Consider the following 24,258-nt stretch of genomic DNA (forward strand, 5'->3'; position numbering starts at 1 on the left):
GACATAACGCGATATAAACTACGACGGATGAATGTTGATTACTGCAAATGCATGGCCTTTTTTTTTAATACCTCAGTATGCAAAATATAACAGATCTGCGGTGGTCATTTGAATAGATATTAAACACCATTTTTTTCCAACAAGATTTACTTAAGGAAGTTGAATCAAAACCTTTGAGTCACAGGGAAGAAGCATCTAGCAGCACAAATGAGAGAATGTATTCAGGAAAATGTTAATTACAAGTGATCAAATGAGCTGTAATTACACGTATTCACCAGTTTGAGGAAAGACTACATATGGTAGGTCATAAAGTGTAATAAACTTTGGGTCATAAAGTGCAGGCTGACCTCCAGGAGGCAGATTTGTATTGCTGTAGAGGTTGTTTAGTGCCACTTTAATGCTAGATCACCAGATTTGAGAACAACCCATGATGAAATGAGCTCTGTTTTCATCTAGAAGTCAGACTCCTCCTACACACAGTCCTGCAGTAGGAAATCACATGGAGGTGCAGAGTACTCACATGACAGTGTGAGGATGGAAGGGGAGCTCAATGAAGGTAAATTCGTGTCACTTGAGTATCTTTTGGTTAGAGATTTAGTCCATTCGGATTGTGTTTTTGGTTCAACCTCATTTTTGTCTGATAATATGCATCGTTACATTGTTAGAAATGACTTGTGTCTGTTTCTCAAACACTTTCGATTATCAAAATTCGATTGTTTATGTATTATTGTTTATAACGGATTTATATTTGTATGCAAACACGACTAGGTTCTGTTTGCCCGTGATTGTTCCTATTGGCTTTTATGCATTGCCCACGTGTTGCGTACTGATTGATGACCATAAACAGTGCACGCGGCGATCGCGAGACGAACCGTGGCACTTTGTGGACAACGCGCACGCGCAGGCGCCTGTTGTGTAACCCCAGTAGAACAACTTTTATGTTTTTCTTTATATTGCGCTCGTGCATAAAAAGCAGTAAATAAAAAGCAGATATCATTACTGATTGTTGATATTTGTAGGAAACTCGTTCGTAGCAGACGTTGAAGAGGCGTCTGTGCGTGTAGTAACAACAGTTTTATTGTGTTATGAGATATTTAAACAAAAAAAATAACTTGTTTAGGATATTTTGCATTCTTTAAGAGCATCGATGAGATCAGGCACTGATGTTGTAAGAGTGAGGAGGTCTGGGGTTCAGTCGGTGTTCAGTGGGGTTGAGTCAGAGTCAGGGCTCAGTGCAAGACACTCGAGATCTTCTACTCCAACCTTCACACACCATGTCTTCATGGAGCTCTGTGATTTGTATCCAGGTTCATTGTCGTGCTGAAGAAGTGTTTGGGATAGTCCCCTTAGTTCCAGTGAAGGGAAACTTTAATGTTACATCATACAAAGATGTTCAATACAATTGCACGCTTCTACTTTAGGCTACAGTTTGGGAAAGAACCATATGTGATGATCAGATATATCACATGATATGGTGTACATGACCGGGTACTTTGTTACGATTTAGTGCCAGACTCTGTTTATACTTCTGTAAGTGGCTTAAAGTTGAACATCATATGCAAAAGGCATGTGGTAGCCTAGTGGTTAAGGTGTTTGGCTACCAATCAGCAGGTTGTGAGTTTTGTCCCAGGTCCACCAAGCTGCCATTGTTGTGCCTCTGAGCAAGGCCCTTAACCCTCAATTGCTCAGTTGTACAAAAAATGAGATAATGTAAATCACTCTGGATAAGGGCGTCTGTCAAATGCTGTAAATGTAAAAGGTCATGAGAAGCATCCATACCTAATATGTGCTAGAAGTTCACAACGTTTCTTTAATATGTTCATACATTCTTCATATATACAGAAAGAAAATTAGACCAACGGAGCTATCCAGCTAGTTCTGGCCAGCTCCCAGAGCACAGGTGGAGCCTTACTGCTATGTTATTATCAAAACAATGACTTTTCTGTAGTGTTGTATTAGTAGCATATTTCAGAAACAGTTTGCTTTCAACTACAACTCATGAGCTGGCATAAAGGTGGCCTTCCATCTTGACCAGTTAAAACCTATAATCTTTGGCAGCTACTGATTGGTCAGATGAACCTGGATGTTTTTTTACCACTATAAATGAAGTGAGACATTTGTGGAAAGTCACAGTATGGTTATTTGCAAAAGACATTAATACTGGTTCACCAGGTTACAGACATAGAACACCATCAACCTAAAACTCTGTTCAGGGTTTTTTTTTTTAATATACTCATAAAACAAGGAGGGAAAATAAGTACTAATTTTGACTCAGCTGTTTGGACATCTAGTGGAAGTTTGTTCCACCACCTCAGGAGACAGATGAGAAAATAGTCATGATGTATACCTCCTTCTTACCCTGACAGATGATGGAACCATTCGAGCAGTGCTGGTAGATCTGAGGGACCGAGGTTCAGTGTGAGGAGTGATAAGTACTTTGAGGTAACAGGGAGCTGGTGCATTTTTGGCTGTGTGTTAAATCTTAAATCGCATCACACAACATAAAGGATAGGCGATGTTTGCTTTTTGCCTCGGATCGCGTGTGCTTTACTGTCTTCACCTATTGGTTCCACTGGCACCAAGGCGATCAATATTTGCATGAAGTTTGTCACTCATGTCAGTGGAAGTCTCCATGGATCAACAATCTCAGATGGCTTGGGTCGTTGTATGTGTGAATGTCTTCAATTTCACAACCTTGCTCTATGTCCAAATTAAAAACTGCAGTAATAAATGTAAAATACTTGGATGTAAAATGTCTTGGATATAGATACGATATAATATCTATTTACATATATTTACACACTAACACCTTTCAATCTTTATTTTCTTGTCATTTACAGGATCTGTCCCTCCTTATTATAGGGAAGTCCACCAAGCTCTCTGTAGTAGGACGGACGAACGGGTATCGATCGATGTCTTCCAAAGACTCCTCAACAGGACTGATCTCTCAGTCTCCGTACACAGCCAGGTTTGCTATACAACTGCCCGCTTCTGGATTTATAAAGGGTCTACGTTGTGGGTTCTGCTTCAACCGAGAGCCATAAACGTTACATGTGCACTTTTTTGTTTTCATTCCAGATAACAGAGCATGTAGATAAAAGAGATGGTTTTCTAAGTAAGGTGTCTCTCTATAAAGCCCTGGCTCTGATAGCGCTTGCTCAACAAGGCAAGCAGCCGAGCCCCAAACTCTTGGAGAACTGCATACAAGGTAAGCACATTTTATCTCAGCAGAACAGCAATCCGAATGCCATTAAAAGGAAAACAGTCCCAGTCACCTCCCAGAGCACACTATATGACATGTCATGTGGCTCACTAGCTTCTTATTAACCTTTAAACAACATGAGTTTCTGCTAGTAATAAAATTTGAGAATCTGTGATGAAACTACAGTTTTGTATTTCTAACTAATTTCCCTAAAGTCATACAGTATAAATGATTGTATCTGCACTTGTATCTGTATACTCCCTCCATTCCTACCCTAAAAAAGAAGCATATCAGCACTTTCTGTGCTTTCTTTGCTTCCCTGTGTGTTCTCATTCCTTCCTGTTGAATTCTGTGTAACTTTGTTATTCAGTGTGAATTTAACACTTGGATGATCCCCTACTGAATGCTATTTATAGTTTAATGCTTTTTTCCTGTGATCATTGTCAGAAACGCTGACTTCCTCCTGGAGTAGTTTTTTTTTTTTTGAATGCTGTGGGTATTTTTCTTTGCAGCAACCTCGAGAATATTTTTTCTAAATATCGTGGCGTGTTGGTGTTATTTCAGGTGCTGCCCAGTGGTTGTTCTGCTGCATGAAGCGAAGCCAATGTCTCATGTTTCTTTCCATCTCTCACATGCCAAAGGTTTATCACCACTCATGTCTTGTCATCGTGGTACATTCAGGAATCGCTGCTGACGCTGCTGAAACACATAATTACGACACATATTATTGTAACATGTGAAGGGTGTAAATCATGGGTATGGCTGCACAGAGGTGAAAGGGCAAAAGCTAAGTTTGTGCTACAAGTTACTGGCTAGTTATTGTGATGTTATTGAGTTGTGATGCATTACGTTATACACCAAGCTACCACTAATGCGCCCCTGAGCAAGGCCCTTAACTCTCAATTGCTCAGGTGTAAAAAATGATCCCTCATCTGCTCAGTTGAATCAAAAAATAATGTCAAATGCCGTAAATGTAAACATATTTGAAGAAACAGCTTCTAATTTAACACAGTTAATTAAGAACCATTTCTTTGCCCAACCTTACATAGATCTGATGGCAGGATAAAAGTGTTAATCTCAAAGAAGATCCCACTTTTCACTCATAAGGGGCTATTTACACCTGGTCACTTCATGCGTTTTCTGTGATCAGATAGCTATCGGATTGTAAAAAGACCAGGTCTAAATGCCCTCCGGATCGGTTTCGAGTCGGATATAAATCCGATCGCTCAAACCACTTCAGGAGGTGGTCTGGGACGCGTTTCAGATGAAACTGGATAGATGTAAATGCATGTGGTTGTTCAAGCCAGATATATTAGAGATATACTCCTCCCAAACGGAATTACGTCACTCGTGACTCGCGAATCGTGCATCATGCCAGAAACAAATATGTTTTCACCCAGGTGTCTCGTTGGGTCTTAAAATGCACTGCTTTTGCCAGCGAAAATGCAGCAAACAGTAAATGCTGTTTTTTGTAGCAACCGCATACACCAGCGTGTTCCATTTCAATTACCCCAGAAATGAGGTAAAATATATTTGCATTTTGGGCGGGAGTAGAAAGATCGGATCGATATCCGATTCGGACAAGACGCATTTATGTAGCCTAATGTAAATTTAACAAAATCACAGTAAAAATAACAAAAATATAATAGTATAATATATTATATATAATATATAATATATATAGTAAAAATAACAGTTTTAACAAATCAGATAGCTATCGTATCAGAGAAAACACATGAAGTGACCAGGTGTAAAAAGGCCCTTAGTTATCTTCTGTCAGGGATCCACCAGCCACACCTTCACCTAACCCACCTATAACTCCAAGCAGCTCTCCTACCTACTAATGTTCTATACCTGGCACTCATCAGCCTCCAGGCTATATAACCTCAGTTTCCCACCAAGCTCATTGTCCGTTCTACAGTTTAGGCTGATGAACATTGCTGGACTACCCAAGCTACGTACGCTACGTGTTTAGTTTGGTTTTCATAGTTTATGGGACTCTGTTTAGTTCTTGGAACTTTCTCTGGTCATAGCATTCACCAGGGTTTGCTAAACCTGGAGCTTAGCTCTGGTTTGCCGTTTTCTGCATTTGCCCTTTGTTTCTTCATTAAACATCGTGAATTGCACTTCGGTTTCCGGCACGTTCTTCTGCCTGACATCTTCTCATATATTTAAACATTTTCAGGTAAGATATTTTACCTTCCCTCTGTTTTCAGAAACCTAGGGACGATGTGTTACATTTAACTCCTTTTTTTTACCAGGACACTATTCTTCTGTTCTGCCAGAGGAATGAAAATCGACTTATGGGACATTTTCAATCAATATAAATAAACACATTATTTTATCTCCACAGATCTGATTTACATTGAGTCAGAACATAGTTGGCTTTCAGTGTGAGACGTTTTTATCTCGGTTTAGATAAACGTACACACAACTTGGTGATGGAAGATAACCATATAATTGATGCCACTAATAGGTCATGTGAAAACAGAAATAACAAACCATGAGCCTCGAGTGTCTACTTTCATAAGAGCCGTTAATCCCCGCTGTGCCATCTGACATGCAAAAACATTCAGTGCTGAAAATGGACATAACAAAACAGGCACAAATTACATTTTTTGGTGTCGGGTTATAAGAGTTAAAACACTCCATTGGAAATTGTGTTTGTATACGAGCTCAATACGTATAACAAAAGGCTCTGTTTTATACAATTAAAAGTATTGTACAGATCTTATTGTTTAAAAGAGAGCAATGTTTGGGGTGGCACTGAACATTTAGATACTCGGGTCTTTACATCTTTAATAGTCATCGTTAATTTCCAGATGCCGGTTGTTGCTTCCAGAGCACCAATTGTATCTCAATGGCCTACACAAACGACTTTATGTCAAACCCATTGATTGAACCCCTGACTCCTTTTTGTGGGTTTAAATACATTTATTTCTTTGTCATTTTCTCTCTTTTCTATGTATATGAATTGAAATGGGAGTTTTCATTATTTTCTGGTTGCATTATGGATAGTTATAGCATCATGTTATTCGCTTTCTATGTTATTTATTTGTTAAATTCATTTAAGAAGATGTGAATTGCTTGCATTGTATTGAACATAAAAAAAAAGATTTATGTAGTGGGAGCATGACTGTTTGCACCGTCTGGGATAAATTGCGGGATTAAATGAGGGTCAGTGGTAATCTAGCACATACTCAGTTCTATTTCAGACCTTTATTTCACGTTTATAAAAGGTGGCTCATATGTCAGCCCTTTGGCTATAAAAAACTGTGTTGGTTTTATCGTACTATCTTCAAGAGACTGAATAAACGAGTCTTTTTGTAGACACATGATGCTTATCAATGACCGACGGTACTTTTATTATCATGTTTTTCCTTTTTTGTGACATTTTCAAAGTCTGTGTCTTTCCGACGGGCTCTGATATCCGAATGTGTCCTTTATCACTACTCGTTAGTTGCTAGAGCACCTGCTTATTCCTGACACTCACACTTTGAGCCCCTCTTGTCCGGATACATAAAGAAGGTTCAGGGACAAAAAAATTAAACGCTTATTTTTATTTTTTTTAAACAGAGTTTCCTAAACCCCAGCTGGGAGACCCAAAGGATTTGCATACCCTGAGATCATCTCCAGCTCAGGAGAACCCTCTTCTCATGTCTCTGTCACTGACCAACCTGCTGAGCAAAGACACCATCAAGGTGGAGCTCATCCCTGAGAAGAAAGGCCTGTTCCTCAAACATGTGGAGTATCAGATCACCAGTGAGGTAAGAGGAGCTTTTGTGTATTGTCTTGTAGTGTCTGCACCAGGTTGCACAGATGCACTTTACTGTATGTGGCTAGGACTAACTTACGTTAAGTCCTTAGCTCTGTGTTGTTCTGTGTATCACCATGGTCCTGGAGGAACGTTGTCTCTTTTCACTATGACCTGCGTCAGCTACTGCATATATGGTTGAAATGACAATAAAAGTTTCTTGACCTGCCTTGACTTGAAATGGTGCTTTGATAGACAACTTTGATAGACAAACGAAAGCAGAGCATGTTACTGAACATAGATGACTGGCCAAGGTGACTTAACACAAGTGAATGAAAAAAAGAATTCTTTATTTAAAAAAAAATCCAGTTGCAAAAACACAAGTTAAAGTATAACTATTAATAAAGTACGAGCTCTTCTTTGCCTAGGAAATGTTTGCTAGATTCCTCAGAGTTACTGTATAAAGCGATGACCTTTAGTAACAGTTTATGTATGTATGTATGTATTTATTTATTTATTTTGCAGAGCTAGAAACGTCATGAAAAATCCATTCAGCACTTGCCAGCTACCTCAGATTTTAACATTTAGACGTTTTAATAGAAAGCGATCTTGAGCGTACAGACTTTTTCCGATGATGTCATCATTTGGATACTTTGCTAATGAGTGTGAGGTGTGCAGGAGTCAGTGATTGTCATGTGTGCAGAACATCAAGAGAACAAATATGACAAAGGACTCGTTTTTACAGCTGGGTTTGAATTTATTCCCTCCTCATACACTGTATTGTTTGAGAGTCAGCCATTTTGGAATGTTGTCCAGATTCAGAGTAGATGGTCAAATTAGCCGGAGAGAGGATAGTCACTACATTAATTATTCCTATTGCAACATAAAATCCAGTATACAACCAATATACAAGCCACTGTGCATACTAAAGTACTAGGCTTACTCAGAAGTGTCTAGTTTGAATTTGAGTTTAAAATATATTGTGTAATGATTCGATTGACACAAGCCAGGTTGAATCTATAGATTCATGCATTTGACCCAAAGAACCTTAAAAATCTGGAAACCAGTGTGGTGCTCTGATGTTGTAGAAATTATTTACCTCAAGGTTTAACATGTTGTGCATTCTAAGATACTTTTCTGCTCACCACCGTTGTAAAAAGTGGTTTTTGGAATTGTACCGTAGCCCAAAGAGCAGCCGCTCAATGGATTTCTTCTTGTTTTTCCTCACCGTTTTGTGTAAACTCCAAAAACTGTTGTGGGTGAAAATCCCAGGAGGTCAGCAGTTACAGAAATACTGACACAAGCCTGTCTGGCACCGGCAACCATGCCAGGATCATATAAAAACTGCAATAACAGCTATTAAATAAAGCATAGAATATATAAAGATATAGTGTACTGTGTACTCAAGCATATCCAGTGCTTATTCTTTTTATTTAATAGATTAAATACTTTCCTGATAAAATCTAATCCTGGAAAAATAATTAGACCTGAACAAACAAGCATATAATTGAGCAGTCTGTTAGTTAAAGCCAATAGATCAAAAAACAGCATGTACAGTAGACACAGACATTTTACAATAGCTCTCTAGAGCGAGCTCTTCACCCAGTGTTGATCAGATTATAATCGGTCGTTGCATCCACTCGCCCTGTCTCTGGAGTTCATCAGCTTTTATTATAGACTAAAGAGCAAAACAACACCGTTCTTTTTGGCATGTAATTTGTGGGCACAGTGATTACAGTAATTATATTTGTAAATGTAGTTTCTCTATCTGTCTGTGTTCACTTTGCTCACACTCAAACTCACACCCTCTTTCACTCACATATGCTGCTTACACACCCCCTCGCTACCTTTACACACTCTAATCACACTTTCCTCTCACTCACATGTGTGACTCCTGACACTTCCTCACTTTCTCACTCATTCCCTGTACACACACACAGACACACACACACACACACACACACACACACACACACACACACACACACACACACACACACATACTTTATAACCATTTAAAGTAGGTCATTTTTCTCATTATGGCACTGTTCAATTGACATCCCAGTACATCCCCAGAAATTACCCATCTCCAGTGATGAACCACCCAGAGGTAACAGAAATTCTCAGACTAAACACTAAACAAAACAGATCTCAAATGCTTCTTAAAATAATAATGTCATTTAAAGCTAGAAAAGCCTGAGCTCGAACAACCTGCCTAACAACTCAAACCTTGAGGCGAATGGGCTACAAAAGAAGATGACCATGCTGGGATCTACTCCTGTCAGCCAAGAACAAGAATCTGAGACTTTCGTGTCCACAGACTCACCCAAACTGGACAGGTGAAGACTGGAGAAACAATGGTCTGATAATTCTGTTTTTCTTCTGATGGCTCACAGATGTTAGGGTTAGAACTTGGACCATCCTGCCTTGTTTAAGAGCTTCAGACTGGTGGAGGTGGTGTAATGGTGCGGGGAAGGTTTTTTTATGACACACTTTGTACCAAGCAAGAATGCAGCCTACAGTATATGAGTATTGTTACTGATCCATGTGGATCATCTTCATGGCCACAATTTACCATCTTCCAGTGTGATAAATAATGCACCACGCCACAGGGTAAAAGTCATACTAAACTGGTTTAAGGAACAAGACGATGAGATCAGTGATCTCCAGTGGCCTTCACAGTAACCGGCTCTGAATCCAGTAGGTCACCTTTTGGATGTGGTAGAACGGAAGATTCACAGCATGAAGGTCCAGACTGATTCAGGTGAAGCAATCATGAATAGTAGATTCTTAAAGGCATGTGTCCAACACTTGTGTTTCTGTAAGCAATGAAGAAATGAGATACTGTAAGGTGCTCTCTGGGGAGCTTCCATAAGTGTAGGGCATCTCTATTGATCGCATGCACACCTGTATGAATAAATCGTGTCTGTTATCCCTGCATTTGGGTATTTCTCTGCGTTTTTATCTTCACCACTCATGACAACACCAGTTTATCATTTTACCCTCCTCGATGACTAAATGCGCCGACCTTAGATTTAACATTCTCTGCATGCAAAATCTTACCACGATCTACTGTTTTTTAGCGCTTCAAAATTTCCGTCTATCGGCGTTACAGCGACTTTGATGTCTTCCATGAGCTTTTGCTACAGAGGTATGCCTACAGAATGGTGCCTGCCCTACCACCCAAAAGAGTGCTTAAAGGAGGTATGGTTTTATGCTGTGTATTATATGCTTCTTTGTGTTTTTGGTAATATTTTGGGGACATTTTACAAATTGATCACAATTAACATTCTGCTCTGTTCACCACAGTATTGAAGTCAATGTCAGAGAAAGATTTCATCGAAGGACGGCGGCGTGGTTTGGCTAGATTTTTGAACCTTGTTGCCAGACATCCCTTTATCTCCGAGGACGAGCTTGTTAAAGTATTTCTCACGTTTAATGGCTCGGTAGGAATCTTTTCTCACTTTTCTTTCTTTCAAGCAATACTAAACATAGTGTTACTACACTATTGTTGTTTGTTAATGTATCTACAGTATATATGTGTAGAACAATTAAACTTGTATTGTTTTGGTGTTCTAATACATTGGAGTTGAATTAAAACAATCTCCCAGCTTCTGTCTAAATATCAAATCTGTTTAGTCGACTAGTAAGAACAGTAAAGAAATCGAAAAAACTAGAGAGATGTTCAAGACCTTTACAGATCTGTTATGATGTTGTTGTTTTTTTTTGACATTTTCTTTTCCTGGGGTTCACCAGTTGTTTATATGAAGTGAAGTGACGTGACATATGGCTAAGTATGGTGACCCATACTCAGAGTTCGTTCTCTGCATTTAACCCATCCAGAGTGCACACACACACAGCAGTGAACACACACACACCGTGAACACACACCCGGAGCAGTGGGCAGCATTTATGCTGCAGTGCCCGGGGAGCAGTTTTTTGTCGATGCCTTGCTCAAGGGCACCTCACCTTAGGGTTAGGAGTCAAACTCTCTAACCATTAGGCCACGACTTCCCCATCATGACTTCATTTGATAATAGTGCTATGATACATATGATATATATGCTATGATAGTTTTTCATCATCTTCCAGCATGTTTGGTATTGCATCATCAAAGAACTAATTATTGTTGAGTTTCTTTGGTTTGTCACTTTTTCCAGATGGGATTAGTGTCTTGTTTTTATCTCCTCTATGATAGATCTCTCAACCAGCAGGTTTAAATACAGTAGATATAATTGGCATTAATATCCAATGTTGTATTTATTGATTGATTTGGTGGCATCTAATATTAGCTGAAGAAGGAAGAGTGATACTGTTCATACGGTTTACTACTAGACTCATATACTTATAATATTACTTATAATACTTATAATATTACCACCGTAGGATTGCAGTCCTCTATACTTGTGATTCTGGAAGTGTGTATTTTTGGTACACATGCTATGCGAAATAAAGTATGTGACTGGAAGCAGTCTTGTGGTATCCATCTGTCCAGACTTATCCTGTCCAGACACGGCTTATAGCTGTGATTGTTCAGCTTTATCAGAGCCTGCTAACACTTTTTTGTCCTTACAGAAAGAGATGTGTGCTATAAATACATTCTACGACTCTATTTTGAGCATGTATACATGGTGAGACACACAAATAGAGAACGAATCAATTGAGGAATAGTTTTTGTGTCAGCTTGGTGGTCCTGGGATTTGAACTCAAAATCAGCTGTTCATTAGTCCAAATGACTTGATACTTTCTGTTTGATTTTTAAGTATTTGTAAGTCTTTAGTCTGCTCTGATTGTTTATTCACTCATTCATAATTGTCAGTAAAACACATCAGCAGAATACATGTGTGTACAAACATTTACAAAATTTGACCACTATACACATCATAATGATATTTAAATGAGCTTTCTGATTTATTTGTTTGTTTTTTTGTTTGTTTATTTTTAATATTTCAGGATATCCAAATAAAGCTGCGGGATGCTTTTAAGAAAATGGGAGACGAGTTTATGACATACAAATACGCTACACAAGCCAAGGTTATGTTTACTACTTCTTCTTCATCACTTTTTCTACTATATGTGATTTTGTACTACACCAGTAATCCTCATGCCCTAACATTGCTAGTGTATATCTTTTCTGTAGGAATACCTCCCTTCCGATTTCCAGGCCCTGTTCACTTTGTGCCGGGAGCTGATCAGAAATATCCACAACAGCTTTCTGAGGCTGAGGGACCGAGCAGAGAGAATGGCAGAGCGTTCAAAGGAGAACGCCACAGATCTGCTCATGTTCGGGACGGAGCTAAGGTTACAAAAACACCTGCATGCCAGCTATCATTACCTGATTAAAGTTATATGCTGTAATGAAAGGAATTATTCGATTCTGAATTATAATATCATACTTATTTAATTACTTAAATTTTTTAACGGCATATTTTTATAGTTGCGAATATGTTTAATGGTTATATATTTTATAGACTCGTGCAAGTCAGCAACGTTCCACACAATGACGAGTTCCTCTCAATGCTGAATTAAAAGAGATTTAGCCACATCCTATTTAATCAAATTATTTTCTGGAAAATCATTTAGAAACAAATATATCAGTAATCTCGCCACATGTTTTTGAGAGAAAAGGAAATTTGTCTCTTTTAAAAAAGATTTAACAAGAATTAAAGGTGGGGTCTCCTTTGTTTGAAAGCCAGTGTTGACATTTGAAATCACCAAAACAAACACACCCCTAACCCAATTTAGTCCCACTCCTGTTTTGATAGCTCCGCCCCACACGTACCTCAGACAAGTATAACCCAAGTATAACCCAGACAAGTATTATGGCATAACCTGTTGGGGCAGCTGACCAAGGGTATATTTTTTTTATCAATAAATGAACTCAATGAGTAATACTGTGGTAATACAAATGTGTTTTTATAGTACTGTGTGTTGTAGTACCGTGAAAGGTTTAACTCTAACACGGAAGACCTTCAGTTCTCTCCAGGACTGGAAAGCTGATCCTATATTAACACGTCCTACTTCTTGCCTTATCGTAAACCTTTCTTCGCTTTCTTTCTTTGTTTTTATCCTCCATGTCAATGTTAAAACCGCTTTCTGCTAATGTCACACATGCGCACTGAACACTCTCTCCGCCCATATTGACAAGACACGCCTCTTTCTGCTCATTGGCTACACGTTTTTGTTTTTGTTTTGTTTGGTGGCCCAACGCAGTTTTCTGAAGCATTTCTCAAACAACAGATACCCTACCTTTAATTTCCATTAGAACAAAACTAGTTCCTTAAATGGTTTATTATAAAAGTCTGTAATGTTTCTATTACACAACCATTTTCTCCAATTTTCTTGAAGGGTGACAATTATTCTGGAGTTTTTTACTTCTATTTATTACTCACAATGAGGTAGAAGTGCTGCATGTATGACCTTATTTGTTTTGGATACTTCCCTTTTGTGGCCTATTGCAGTAGAGTATAAAGCAGATTGTACTTGTTCAGAAAGCAGACATGTTTAAAGGGAAATGTTGCTTTTGTGCCAGGGTGAAGTCATGGATTATTTTGAGCTGCTTCTTTGAAACATTTCACTTTTAATTCTAAATTGCATTATTAGGTAACATTAAACATGCAGCACTGGTTTGCACATTTCAGACTACCTGTATAACCTTTCTTTTTTAATTGAAGCTCATTAAATAATACATTATAGCTGTGTATTGTTTGCATTTGCATTATCCCATGAACATACCATTTTATTTTCTCTGAACTCCTTTCTCCAGTACACTGGGTTGTGATCCCTCACCCGTGCCTGCGCTGGACTCCTCTAAGAGCATGTGGGCTGACTTGAGACTCTCTCTCCGTGGGATTTCCTCTGAATTCTCGATGTTATCAGACAAAGCTGCCCAACAGGTACTGGGTCTTTTAATGAAAGTGTTCATGTAGGACACAGAAGAGATCATTCAGGCACTTAGTTTTTTGTTTTTGTTTTTTTTACAGGGAAGAAGAGAAGAGGATGATGTGGTAGAGAAAATGAACTTCTTCCTGGATTTGCTGCAGTCGTACAGGGTGAGTGTGGATGACGTGCTAGCGAGACCTGTTCTGGTTTCATAGTATAACTTTGTAGATTACAGTATTAGCTTGTTTTCGCCTTGTTTTATCATAAAAGCATAATTGCGACTTTATATCTCAGAATTGTAACTTTATATCTCAGAAATTATAACTTTATATCTCAGAATTCTGAATTAATATCTCAAAATTGTGGCTTTATCTATTTACCATGGGTGTTAAAGGTTCTTTATTCTTAAGTGTTTTTAGGTTTCAAGCAATAGAACCATTTTAGGTTCTATATCAAAATATTTTATTTAAGACTATATGCTGTATGTTATTAAAGATTACTGAGGAAATAAATAATTACTGCATCAAAATACGTTAAATGTCACTTACTGAGCATATTCCACAGGATTTGTGTGAGCGTCATGAGAAGGGTGTTCTGCATGAGCACCAGAAGGCTCTACAGAAGTACAGCGTGATGAAGAGACAGATGATGAGTGCAACTGTGCAGCCAAAAGAACAGGTGTCTGTGGAGCAGCTGGAGTCCCGCATCATCCAGGTCAGACTTCTTATAGACACACACTTATACATGTGAATATATTTTATCATATTAAGGAAAAAACAATGAATGAAGGTAAGTTGTGTTCAGTTCAGACCCTCGGTTTGCACTCATTGTTTCTGCGAAAAAATTACTCAATGAAAAAGAATAAGCAGAATTTCATTTTTGTTTTTTGTAAATTTGTCAAAATATTAGTAAAAAAAGAACCTTACATTTACACAAATATTCAGACCTTTGCTCTGTCACTTGAAGATGATCAGGATCATCCTTGTGATCTGTCAACAATTGGAAATTATATTGGTCAATATCTGGAAGCAAAATTCTCAGCTTTTCTGGAAAAAGAATTGTGTCAATACTCAAACTTGCTGAAGGCAACACACCAACGTTCAGAAACTTTGAAGGTCTCTTAGGATACACTGACTTCTATAGTCCTCTGTAATAGCTTTGGAACTAACAAGAATCAGGCCACTCAGTCAAACTGATCAACTTCAGGAACCTAACAAAGCACCCAAAGCTCCCTCTGATGGAAGTCCAGATGTCCTGCATGGAAAACCTGCCAGATTGACAGCCATCTCTGCAGCACTCCATCAATCAGGCCTTTATTGTAGATTGGCCAGAGTTGCTTCAAGTCTGCCAAAAGGCAACGAAAGGACTCCCAGGCCATGAGAAAAAGACACTGTGGCCTGCTAAACTCAGGAATAAACTCTTTGTCCTGAATGTGAAGCAATGTCTCTAAAGGAAACCATACAGCAGTCATTACCTGCCAAATCAATCCATCTCACACTGAAGCCCTGTAGTGGAAGCATCGTGTTGTGAAGATGTTTTTTAGCAGCTGGAGCTCAGAGGCCTGTGAGGTTGTAGGAACATATGAATGGATCACAGTACAAACATATCCCTGAGGAAAATCTGTTCAAGGACAGGCATGACCTCAGTTTGGTGCAACGGATAGCCTTCCAGCACCACTGTGAATCAAAACAATGCCAAAATGACACCCAGATGGTTTCTGAAAGCGTCCTGAAGCGACCCAGTCACAGCTGAAACACAGCATCATTTGGAGAGGAAATAAAACGATGATGCTCCTGTTCAACCTGACAACACATGAAAGGTTCAGCAGTGGAGAAATAGGAGAAGTTCCTGTGCCATTCTTCATACTTAACAATGCCAAGATGCTGATTATGAAGCAATTTTACAGAAAAATGCCATTGCAAATAAATCGAGCATTTTTCAGCAGTGCCTTGGGGGGCAATTACATTAATAATGACCTCATCTCAAACTAATTTAATTTGTCAGCAGCAGCATACAGTTAGAATAGCAGCTCGTTTTGAGGGACATCAGAAATACAACGTCAAACAAAATATCTGACTAGCAAAAAAAATACAAAAAAAAAATCTCCTGGGAAAAAATAAAAATAAACTTAAAAAATATTTCACACATCAGTGATTAAGAGGTATCAACTCCATATTTACCCTTTTTCCTCTACAAATCTTGCCAATATACCTTAGAACTGAAACGGAGCTGTATGTCATATGCTTTATGATTACTTGTCATTACGTACGGTGAGCAAATTAGTGGAATTTGGCTTCGGTTTGTCAAATAGCAACATTTAGATTTCAATTTAAATTGGTAGTCGCTCAAATTTTATTTGTCATATACACAACCGTACACAGAACGAGATGCTTTCTGACCATCTATCATAAAAAGTAAGATAAAATAAAAAAAATAGAATTAACTGTAAAGGGAGAAAAAAATATAGAAAATATAAATATGTAAATATAACAAAATAAATAAATAAATGGATGAGTGGCAGAAATGTATGACTCGCAAATTAAAATGCAGATGTGTTCAACTGAATGCGACAAAGGAAATATATTATATTAAAATCTCTGAAGATTAAGGTTAAATAGATTTATTCTATCAGCAATTTCTTTATTTAACTCACTTAATCATTTTCTTCATTCAGCTCTCGCTTTCATTTCCCTGTGACTCATTTACTAAGTTTTGCAGCTCAGGCAGGAAATCACCATGAAACGTTTAGGAAATACCCGACTGCAGGTAAAAGCATTTGTAAAAAGTGTTTGTAATATAGAAGGTGTATGTCAGTGTACATTATAATTTAATGTCAGAATGTATATTTCTTAAAACCTTTATGTAATAAGGAATGGGGTTACTAAGACACAGGTTTTATGGTTCGTTTGGGCCGTCCGTTCAAATGGTTTTCAGAGTAAATTTATTTAAATGGAAAGTAATTTCCTCTCTAGAATGCTCGGGGAATTTTGGTATCAAGTAGAAAATAAGAAGAAACTGAACGAGAGGAAGTAAAAAGAACCGAATGTTCCTCATCTCCAGATGCTGGCTTGATCATCAGGCCAAATCTTTCTGGCACATGTTAAGAACTACCCACTGCCCTGTGAAGTGATTGCTGTGACCGAGAGGCTCTATAACGCTGTAAACACTGTTTGCGAGCCCGCAATACCTTATCATCACTCAGCACACGATATCTCTCTGTCTTTCTTGCTGCAGCAGGAGAACGCGATTCAAACGATGGAGCTGCGAAACTACTTCTCGCTGTTCTGTGTGCATCAGGAAAGCCAGCTGATCTTTGCCTACCTTCCCATCACCTCACACATCCTCGGGGCCTTCGTCAGTTCACAAGTGCAGAGTCACAGAGAGGTGAGAAACTCCTGATTACACCATACGATCAGACAGTGGGAAAATGAGGGAACTGTGAAAAATTGTGGTCACTTTAGTGGTTTCTTTCTGAAAAAAACAAGTAAATGCTAGCAATGATAAAAGATAGTGTTTAAACTCTTTGGAATAAACTTATCCCAAGTATGAAAGGCATTCACTTCCCAGTCCAAAATTCACATGACAAGTTACTCCAGCTGTCTGGGGATTACATTATTTTTTTTTTTAATTTCTCCTTACGTTATTGTGTCACATATACCATATGCGCCGTAGATGAAGGTGCTAATTACAGTCTGTAGTGAACGTTTTTCATTATAATCACCCCGATGTGTTTAGACTTAAATCTGACCGTGAATCTCCTTTTCATGAAATCAGAACGATTAATATATCTGTTAGAGTCATTATTTAAGAACTAAGTTAAACTAAAAACATAGAGATACTTCAACAGGGATTCTGAAAAAGCAAAATAAGCATTTCAAAAGATAAGAGCATCCTAAGGCCATGAAGGCATACAGTACAGTGTTGCAGTAATAAAGGACGCTTCCTCCTTTCTAGAAGTACTAAATATTTAATGTAGGATTTGCCACCGTTCATAGCTAAGATGAATGAAATGTACTGCTGCAAGCCTTCAGTCATCATCTCAGCGCTAGTGGTCTCTACTTCATTCACAACCAGGAAGTTTGACAAGACCCTAGGCTTAGAGGGCATCCAGGGTCCATATTGCCATGTTGCCATTCCAGTGTTTGGTAATCCACACCGTTCTGAACTAAACCACAGTTGGCTGGTTGCACTCTTACTTACGCAATCATATAGTAGCAGGAATGACACATTAAAAACAGTAAAACAAGCCCAAAGTTCTACATTCACCTCACTCTTACACCATCAGTGTCTCATCTCACTAATGCTCTTGTAGCTGAATGAACACAAATCCACACAGACTCGCTCCAACATCTAGTGGAAAGACTTCATAGAAGACAAGAGTGGACCAACTCCATATTAATGGCATGCCTTTGGACTAGGATGTTCAACCAGCACATATGGGTGTCATGGTCAGGTGTCCACAAACTTCTGGCCATACACTGTACCATTGGTTCTGACTGGACCAGGCCCTCTGCTTTCTCCAAGCACCTGAAATAAGTTCTTAAGTTATTTAAGAAGAAGAAGCCTTTATTTTTTCATATATATACATTACAGAACAGTTCACAATTCTTTCTTCACATATCCCAACTTTGGAGGTTGTGTTCAGAGCACAGGGTGAGACATGACACAGCACCTCTGGAGCATAGAGGGTTAGAGGGCCTTGCTCAAGGGCCCAGCAGTGGCAGCTTGGCAGTGCTGGGGCTCCTCAACCCAGAGCCTTAACCGCTTGAGCCACCATCACTGTCCCCTTTAAGGATAATTCAACTTTTCTGGACTGTTATTAATTAATTTTCTCAGGTTACAGACAAAAGGACTTGCCATTGACAACAATATCATGCAGGAGCATCTGCTTGAAAGTTACATGTATCCAAGACTCGTTCTTTTCTTGACAGAAAATCAGTCTGTCACTAATCTGTAACCATAGACAACTTCAGATTCTCTACACCATTACACAAAAGCTAAATGTAGCCCATTCTAATGTCCTGTTCAACCTGAGTCTTGAACACGGTTCCAGCCACCAAAAGCCAAACTCAAGGTTACATCCACTTCCTTAAGGATTGTAGTCCTTTCATTTCCCATGTGGACTTTAATACCACAACCTTCAGATCTCACAAATATTCCGGCAATAAATAAAACATCCTAAGGCCCATACTTTACTCCTATCTGGAAGGAGATAGTGGAATTTGGATTGGAAAAACATTTGGACTGTCTGCATTAGTACTAAATTAGTTCAACAGAGCGTATGTTTAAAAAGAACAGGTTATGAGCGCAATAGACTACATTTTTGTAGGTGTGAGCTCAGATCATCATGTGAACTGTTTGTATGTTAATAAGATAAGGGGAAGTTTCAGTGAGGACAATGAAGAAATTAAGCTAACCAAACAGGAATAATTTGGAGGAGAAGTTTGTTCTGCATTAATGACGAGCTTAAACAAAACTGAACCCGTTTTTAAGCCTCGTTTGCTCATACTTCTCAAGACAAACATCTAGAATAAAGTCTTTTCAGAAGAGAACAGTGAAGCTTATTATTAACAGCAAAGGGGAATAAATCTTGAATGGTTTTGTGGAACAAACACAAGCACAGGTATCTATATACTGTACTTCTGCCCAAATAGTGTGTTTTTCTTCCATTAAGGAGACTTATATATGAGATCCATCTACTTAGAATAAAGCTTTAAGCTGCTTTTATTTACGGGGCATGTTTTCTTTAAAATGAAAGCACTTCTTTAGGTAACTTGAGGATGGATGTGTTAAGTTTGGACGTTTTAACTTGCAATGCCGATCTCCATGAAGTAAATGGTGCAGACATTTTGTAACTCTGAGATCTATTAACAATTGTGTTTTTTTTAATGGGAATGTCAATCTAAATCTTAACAGTGAATGAATTTGACAGAAAGCTCACTGTGGAATTAATGTGGTTTTCAATTCATAGTTATATATTTCCAAAACATTGAACAAAACATTACGAGTTGTGCAGGAAATTTGAATGTTTTATCTTTCGTTAAGGCTTTTACAGAATCCCAGTCCAGCTCTCGTATGGCGCTCGTCTCATGACCTTGTCTTTTATCTCCATGTAGATGGGCCAGGTTTGGAACAATCTTCAATCTAAGCTGGGTGGACTTTTTGCAGACAGAAACGGATGCCAGTCTCCTCCTCTCACGCCAAAATAGCCTAAATGTTGTGCTTAGAAAAAAAGGAAATGGAAACGTTGGGCTGCCAAATATGCTTCAAGACACTGTTCTTTTCTTTGGGTTTCTCTCTCTCTCTCTCTCTCTCTCTCTCTCTCTCTCTCTCTCTCTCTCTCTCTCTCTCTCTTCAACTCTCTGTTACTTTCTGTGCTTCTCAGTTCCGTGTCTTTTTCTTTTATCGCTAGTGCTTCATGCTGATCTTGACGACAAAATAACACCATCATATTTTTAATAAAATTAATAACTTTGTAAGGTAACATAAACGAAAAGGATTTTTTTAAAACATAGTTGTTGGATGCTTGCCATATAGGTCATCATAAGCTAATTTTAAGTAAACCTTTGTACATAATCATACTCTGTATAATACGTTTACAGCCAGAAGATGGCAGTATTGTTGCGAGAGATGATAAACAAACCAGAGGCACAACTAACTCTATTTTATTTCATAGTTGCAAAGACTGAGCCCAAAATCTAGAATACTTAAAAGGGCCTTTCACATTGTGGTTAACCCTGAGTTATTGTCCCTCTAATCCCCACTTTTAACCCCAGGTGGAGGAAAGTTTCACACGTATATTTTAGAATCAGGGTTAGTATGGATTTTTACCCGGGGTTATGAAACACCGAACTGAAGATTTCACCACACGTTGTGGTGTGAAATGATGAGGTGATAAAATCTTACTTTTTAGATCCTGAGCAACAGGCAACTGAACAGAACCTGCCTCATATCACACGGAAACTAACATGTAACACCAATTAACAAAAACTGCTCTGTAAATAGCATCAGGCAGGAAAAGACTGAAAATTACAGAAGTGCACACCGTAGCGATTAGGAAGTAGGCCGAGAACGTGTCTGGTTAATTACACAAGAAAATTTAAACGAGCTAAATACATTAGAAAGATGTGAACGATAACGATACCTGCTCAGGGGCAGAACGGCAGTCCTGCGGTCACGCGCTATGTTTATACAGTCAGGGTTGTTGATGTGGCAAATAAGAAGAAGGTTGCAGGAGGGTTTATGTACAGAGTACAGTGTAAAACGTCAGATTATAAAGAGCCAGGATTCATTGTTAATCCCGGTTAAAGTATATGCTGTGCGAAAACTCAAACATAAGCCAGGATTCTGTTCATCCACAGTTTACAATCACCTGTGTGAAAAACCCTACAGTCAACATTAAGGATCTGCTCAGAAGAAACCGACGTCTGAAGAATACACCAAAGATTGTTTGATTGTTTTCTTATAGCATAAAGAAATGCTTAGCATAGTATGTCTCAGGTGAACATGTGAAGCAAACTAAAAGAAACAAATCGCTATCAAATGTTTATTAACTTAAAGAGAAATATAGATATTCTATACCAGTAGTTTTTACTTGTATGTTATCTAACAGACCGTGTATGTGTTATATACTAGTGTGGCCTTTTATCTTGCAGTATCCTGATTCGTTCATAGAAGCCATGATTTATACGGATTTTACATTTATCACGTGCTCTAGATTCCCCTCTGCTGGTATTATGGGCAAATTACATCTTATTTCTTATTGAACAATATGCTGGGCACGTGCGTGCACATTTATTCAGCTGCCTCTGTGTTGTTATTAACATATGTACATTTATGCTTATCAGTAATAAAGCAGGAGATTTAAATGATCTGGGTTTTTTGTATTCGATGTGGTCATATTATACAAAACCATAAGGTATAACTAAAGATAAACAAAATTCTGTGGCAGAATTTCAGCATTTCTAAAGAAACACAGTAATAATAATAATAATAATAATAATAATAATAACAGTAATGATAACAGTAATGATAATAATAATATTGTTTCACATTTCTACAAAAAAAAAAAAAAAAAAGTACTGGCTTCAAAACAAACCTGAATTTTATTAGAAACAGTATAACGTGTATGTGGTCCTTCAGTGCTGTGCTTCACAAATAAACCCCAATAAAACCTAAAAAGAGTACTACTTTCTTCCTCCAGCAGAGGGCAGTATGGAGTATAAACGGTACAGAGTATAAAGTGCACCTCACAGGGCTGATAACATCACTACTGTACACCTAATTTAGTGCTCAGATTAGTGCATACTGGAAATAAAAGCTATTCAAGACTTAATATTTTGGAAGAACATCTTAAGTTCTACAGTATTCCAGTGTAACGGTGTTAGTTACAGCTTCTATATTCGGTTTTTGAGCTGAACGACCTAGAAGTTTTTAATGAATAAAAAAATACACTAACTAATGTACAATTAGTCATCTGAGGACTCGCATCCTCCTGGACGTGTGTTATAATCCTGTCTAAACAGTCCCCGTGTGTCACCGGGACAAGCTGATGGTTTTGTCCCTACAGGCGAGCGTCAACAGAGGTTCGTCTCCTTGTACCTCTGCTCACGTATTAGATAACAGATCAAAACTCCTGCACCTCATTCAGCTTTTGCTCCAATATCACATCATGACCCTGGAACTTGAAGTAGCCCAAGAACTTTTTCTTCTGCAGCATCAGTGGGAACCAGAACACGTCGTCTGCCCACATTTCACTATAGGGGATCTTGTCCAGATCGAACCACCGAGGCCTCATTTCTAAAAGGGAAACGTTTACATTTAGGATATAAACATTTAGTATATAAACTCCACTGACATCGGACTGATATTACCTTCCGATTCGGTCGGCTCGCCGTTGTAATCGTCTGCCCGGAACACGTGCACCTCCATCAGCTCTGTTTCTCCGACGAATTCGAACGTGATGTTTCCGATCTTGTGCAGCGTGTTCACAGTGAGGCCGCTTTCCTCCAGCAGCTCTCTGTAATTTAAACACCAGGATATTTTCGGTCAGGAAATAAAACGCAGGGAACTTTGCATGTTCAAATACTCAGAATCTGGGTATAGTGTCATTTAAATAAATTAAATAAAAATGTACAATTTTCCCTGTATAGTCATTTATTAAAGTACATCAATATGATGCTGATAGATTTACTTTGTTCAGGATAAAATGAACAAACACATCAATATGACACACAGAATCAGACTTTTTTAAGTAGGCCACAAACAGTTTTTTATCATATTAATGGTACAATCTTTGGATTTTTTTCTTTACTTCTATAAGTAACCTGAAGACCTGACCTAAAGAAGTAAGAAAAAAATAAATAAATCTGTGATTACACCTGTGAATAAACAAATCTGACAAAAATACATTTTTACGCCTGTACTTTGTTTTTCATTGCAGTGCATAAGTTTATGCACCTCCTCACCGTCTCGCCGCTTGTTCGATGCTCTCCCCAGGATGCACTTTACCCCCAAAGCCGTTCCATTTCCCCGCTCCGAAGCCACGCTTCTTCATGCCAAGCAGCACACGGCCAGGTTGCACCACCAGCACCAGCGTCAGCAGCTTCCTTGTAAACATCTAATAAAACATGTTGATCTATTTATTATATGCTTAGGCTCAATCCCACATGGCACCTTAGTATGCAGTATCATCTTATTACACCACACATAGTCTAGTACATTGTTTGTGTGTTGTTGTTTTTCAGTGTTGTAGTCATTAAAATGTTTATACCACAGCCAGGATAAACGCTGAAATCTGATTGGTCAGAAGTTGTGAACAGTTTTTGTGTTACAGCTCAGAAAGGAGTCCCGGCTCTAAAGGGAAAAGTAGTTATTATTAATCCGCTCCTTACGCCACTTCTAATCTAAGTTTAATAATAATCTGACTTTAAAAAACGTGATGTTTTAATAAAGTAAATTATGTAGTAGTTATTGGGCAGAGAGAGAGAGACCTTTTTTAGCTTTGGGAGAACAGGAACTAACTTGTCTCTCAGGTGCTAATCCTACTATAACTATAAAACCTTAAGATGTGCAAAGGTGTCATTACTTAATATCAGAGTTATAACGCATCACACGTGCATTATAACATCTTTATTGTACATCAACATTAATAAATACTCTGCATAAGGACACACGCAGGTAGTTAAACATTATACAACAATTCATGGATGTTTTAGACAATAAACAAAACAAATAGATTAAATACTATTAATATAATATCTTACTTTTTCAAGGACGTATTAAAGGCTTATTGTTTTATTCAAAATATTGAATAAAACCAGCAAAACCAGACTATATGTTCCTTCCCACGTGCGTATGTTTACACCCCACCCGCATTCCGGTGTGTTACACTGAAATAATCCCGACCAGAATCATCGAC

The 24,258-nt window shown here is 38.3% G+C and overlaps 2 protein-coding genes across 4 annotated transcripts; one reads left to right on the forward strand and one right to left on the reverse strand.

Moving 5' to 3' along the window:
- The first annotated feature begins 412 nt into the window (after positions 1 to 412).
- Positions 413 to 21,709, forward strand: snx8a (sorting nexin 8a). Of its 2 annotated transcripts, none has more exons than XM_027173856.2 (13): positions 413 to 556; positions 2,841 to 2,968; positions 3,079 to 3,208; positions 6,779 to 6,969; positions 10,040 to 10,160; positions 10,266 to 10,402; positions 11,910 to 11,990; positions 12,097 to 12,257; positions 13,723 to 13,852; positions 13,940 to 14,008; positions 14,403 to 14,552; positions 17,076 to 17,222; positions 19,955 to 21,709. In XM_027173856.2, exons 1-13 carry the CDS (start codon positions 535 to 537, stop codon positions 20,045 to 20,047), a joined length of 1,560 nt encoding a protein of 519 aa, XP_027029657.1. In that variant the 5' UTR covers positions 413 to 534; the 3' UTR covers positions 20,048 to 21,709. The 2 variants fall into 2 exon arrangements, with proteins under 2 accessions (XP_027029657.1, XP_027029656.1); XM_027173855.2 differs by having other exon boundaries at positions 420 to 556; positions 17,073 to 17,222.
- nudt1 (nudix (nucleoside diphosphate linked moiety X)-type motif 1) lies at positions 20,140 to 24,258 on the reverse strand. 2 transcript variants are annotated; one of them, XM_027173859.2, is made up of 5 exons: positions 24,104 to 24,252; positions 23,611 to 23,693; positions 23,306 to 23,457; positions 22,712 to 22,857; positions 20,140 to 22,637 (listed from the first exon to the last, which is right to left on the reverse strand). In XM_027173859.2, the coding sequence occupies exons 3-5, from the start codon at positions 23,455 to 23,457 to the stop codon at positions 22,465 to 22,467; spliced, it is 471 nt and encodes a 156-aa protein (XP_027029660.1). In that variant the 5' UTR covers positions 23,611 to 23,693; positions 24,104 to 24,252; the 3' UTR covers positions 20,140 to 22,464. The 2 variants fall into 2 exon arrangements, with proteins under 2 accessions (XP_027029660.1, XP_027029661.1); XM_027173860.2 differs by lacking the exon at positions 23,611 to 23,693 and having other exon boundaries at positions 24,104 to 24,258.

This window comes from Tachysurus fulvidraco, chromosome 24 (assembly GCF_022655615.1).
Source record: "Tachysurus fulvidraco isolate hzauxx_2018 chromosome 24, HZAU_PFXX_2.0, whole genome shotgun sequence".
In the NCBI taxonomy this organism is placed as follows: domain Eukaryota; kingdom Metazoa; phylum Chordata; class Actinopteri; order Siluriformes; family Bagridae; genus Tachysurus; species Tachysurus fulvidraco.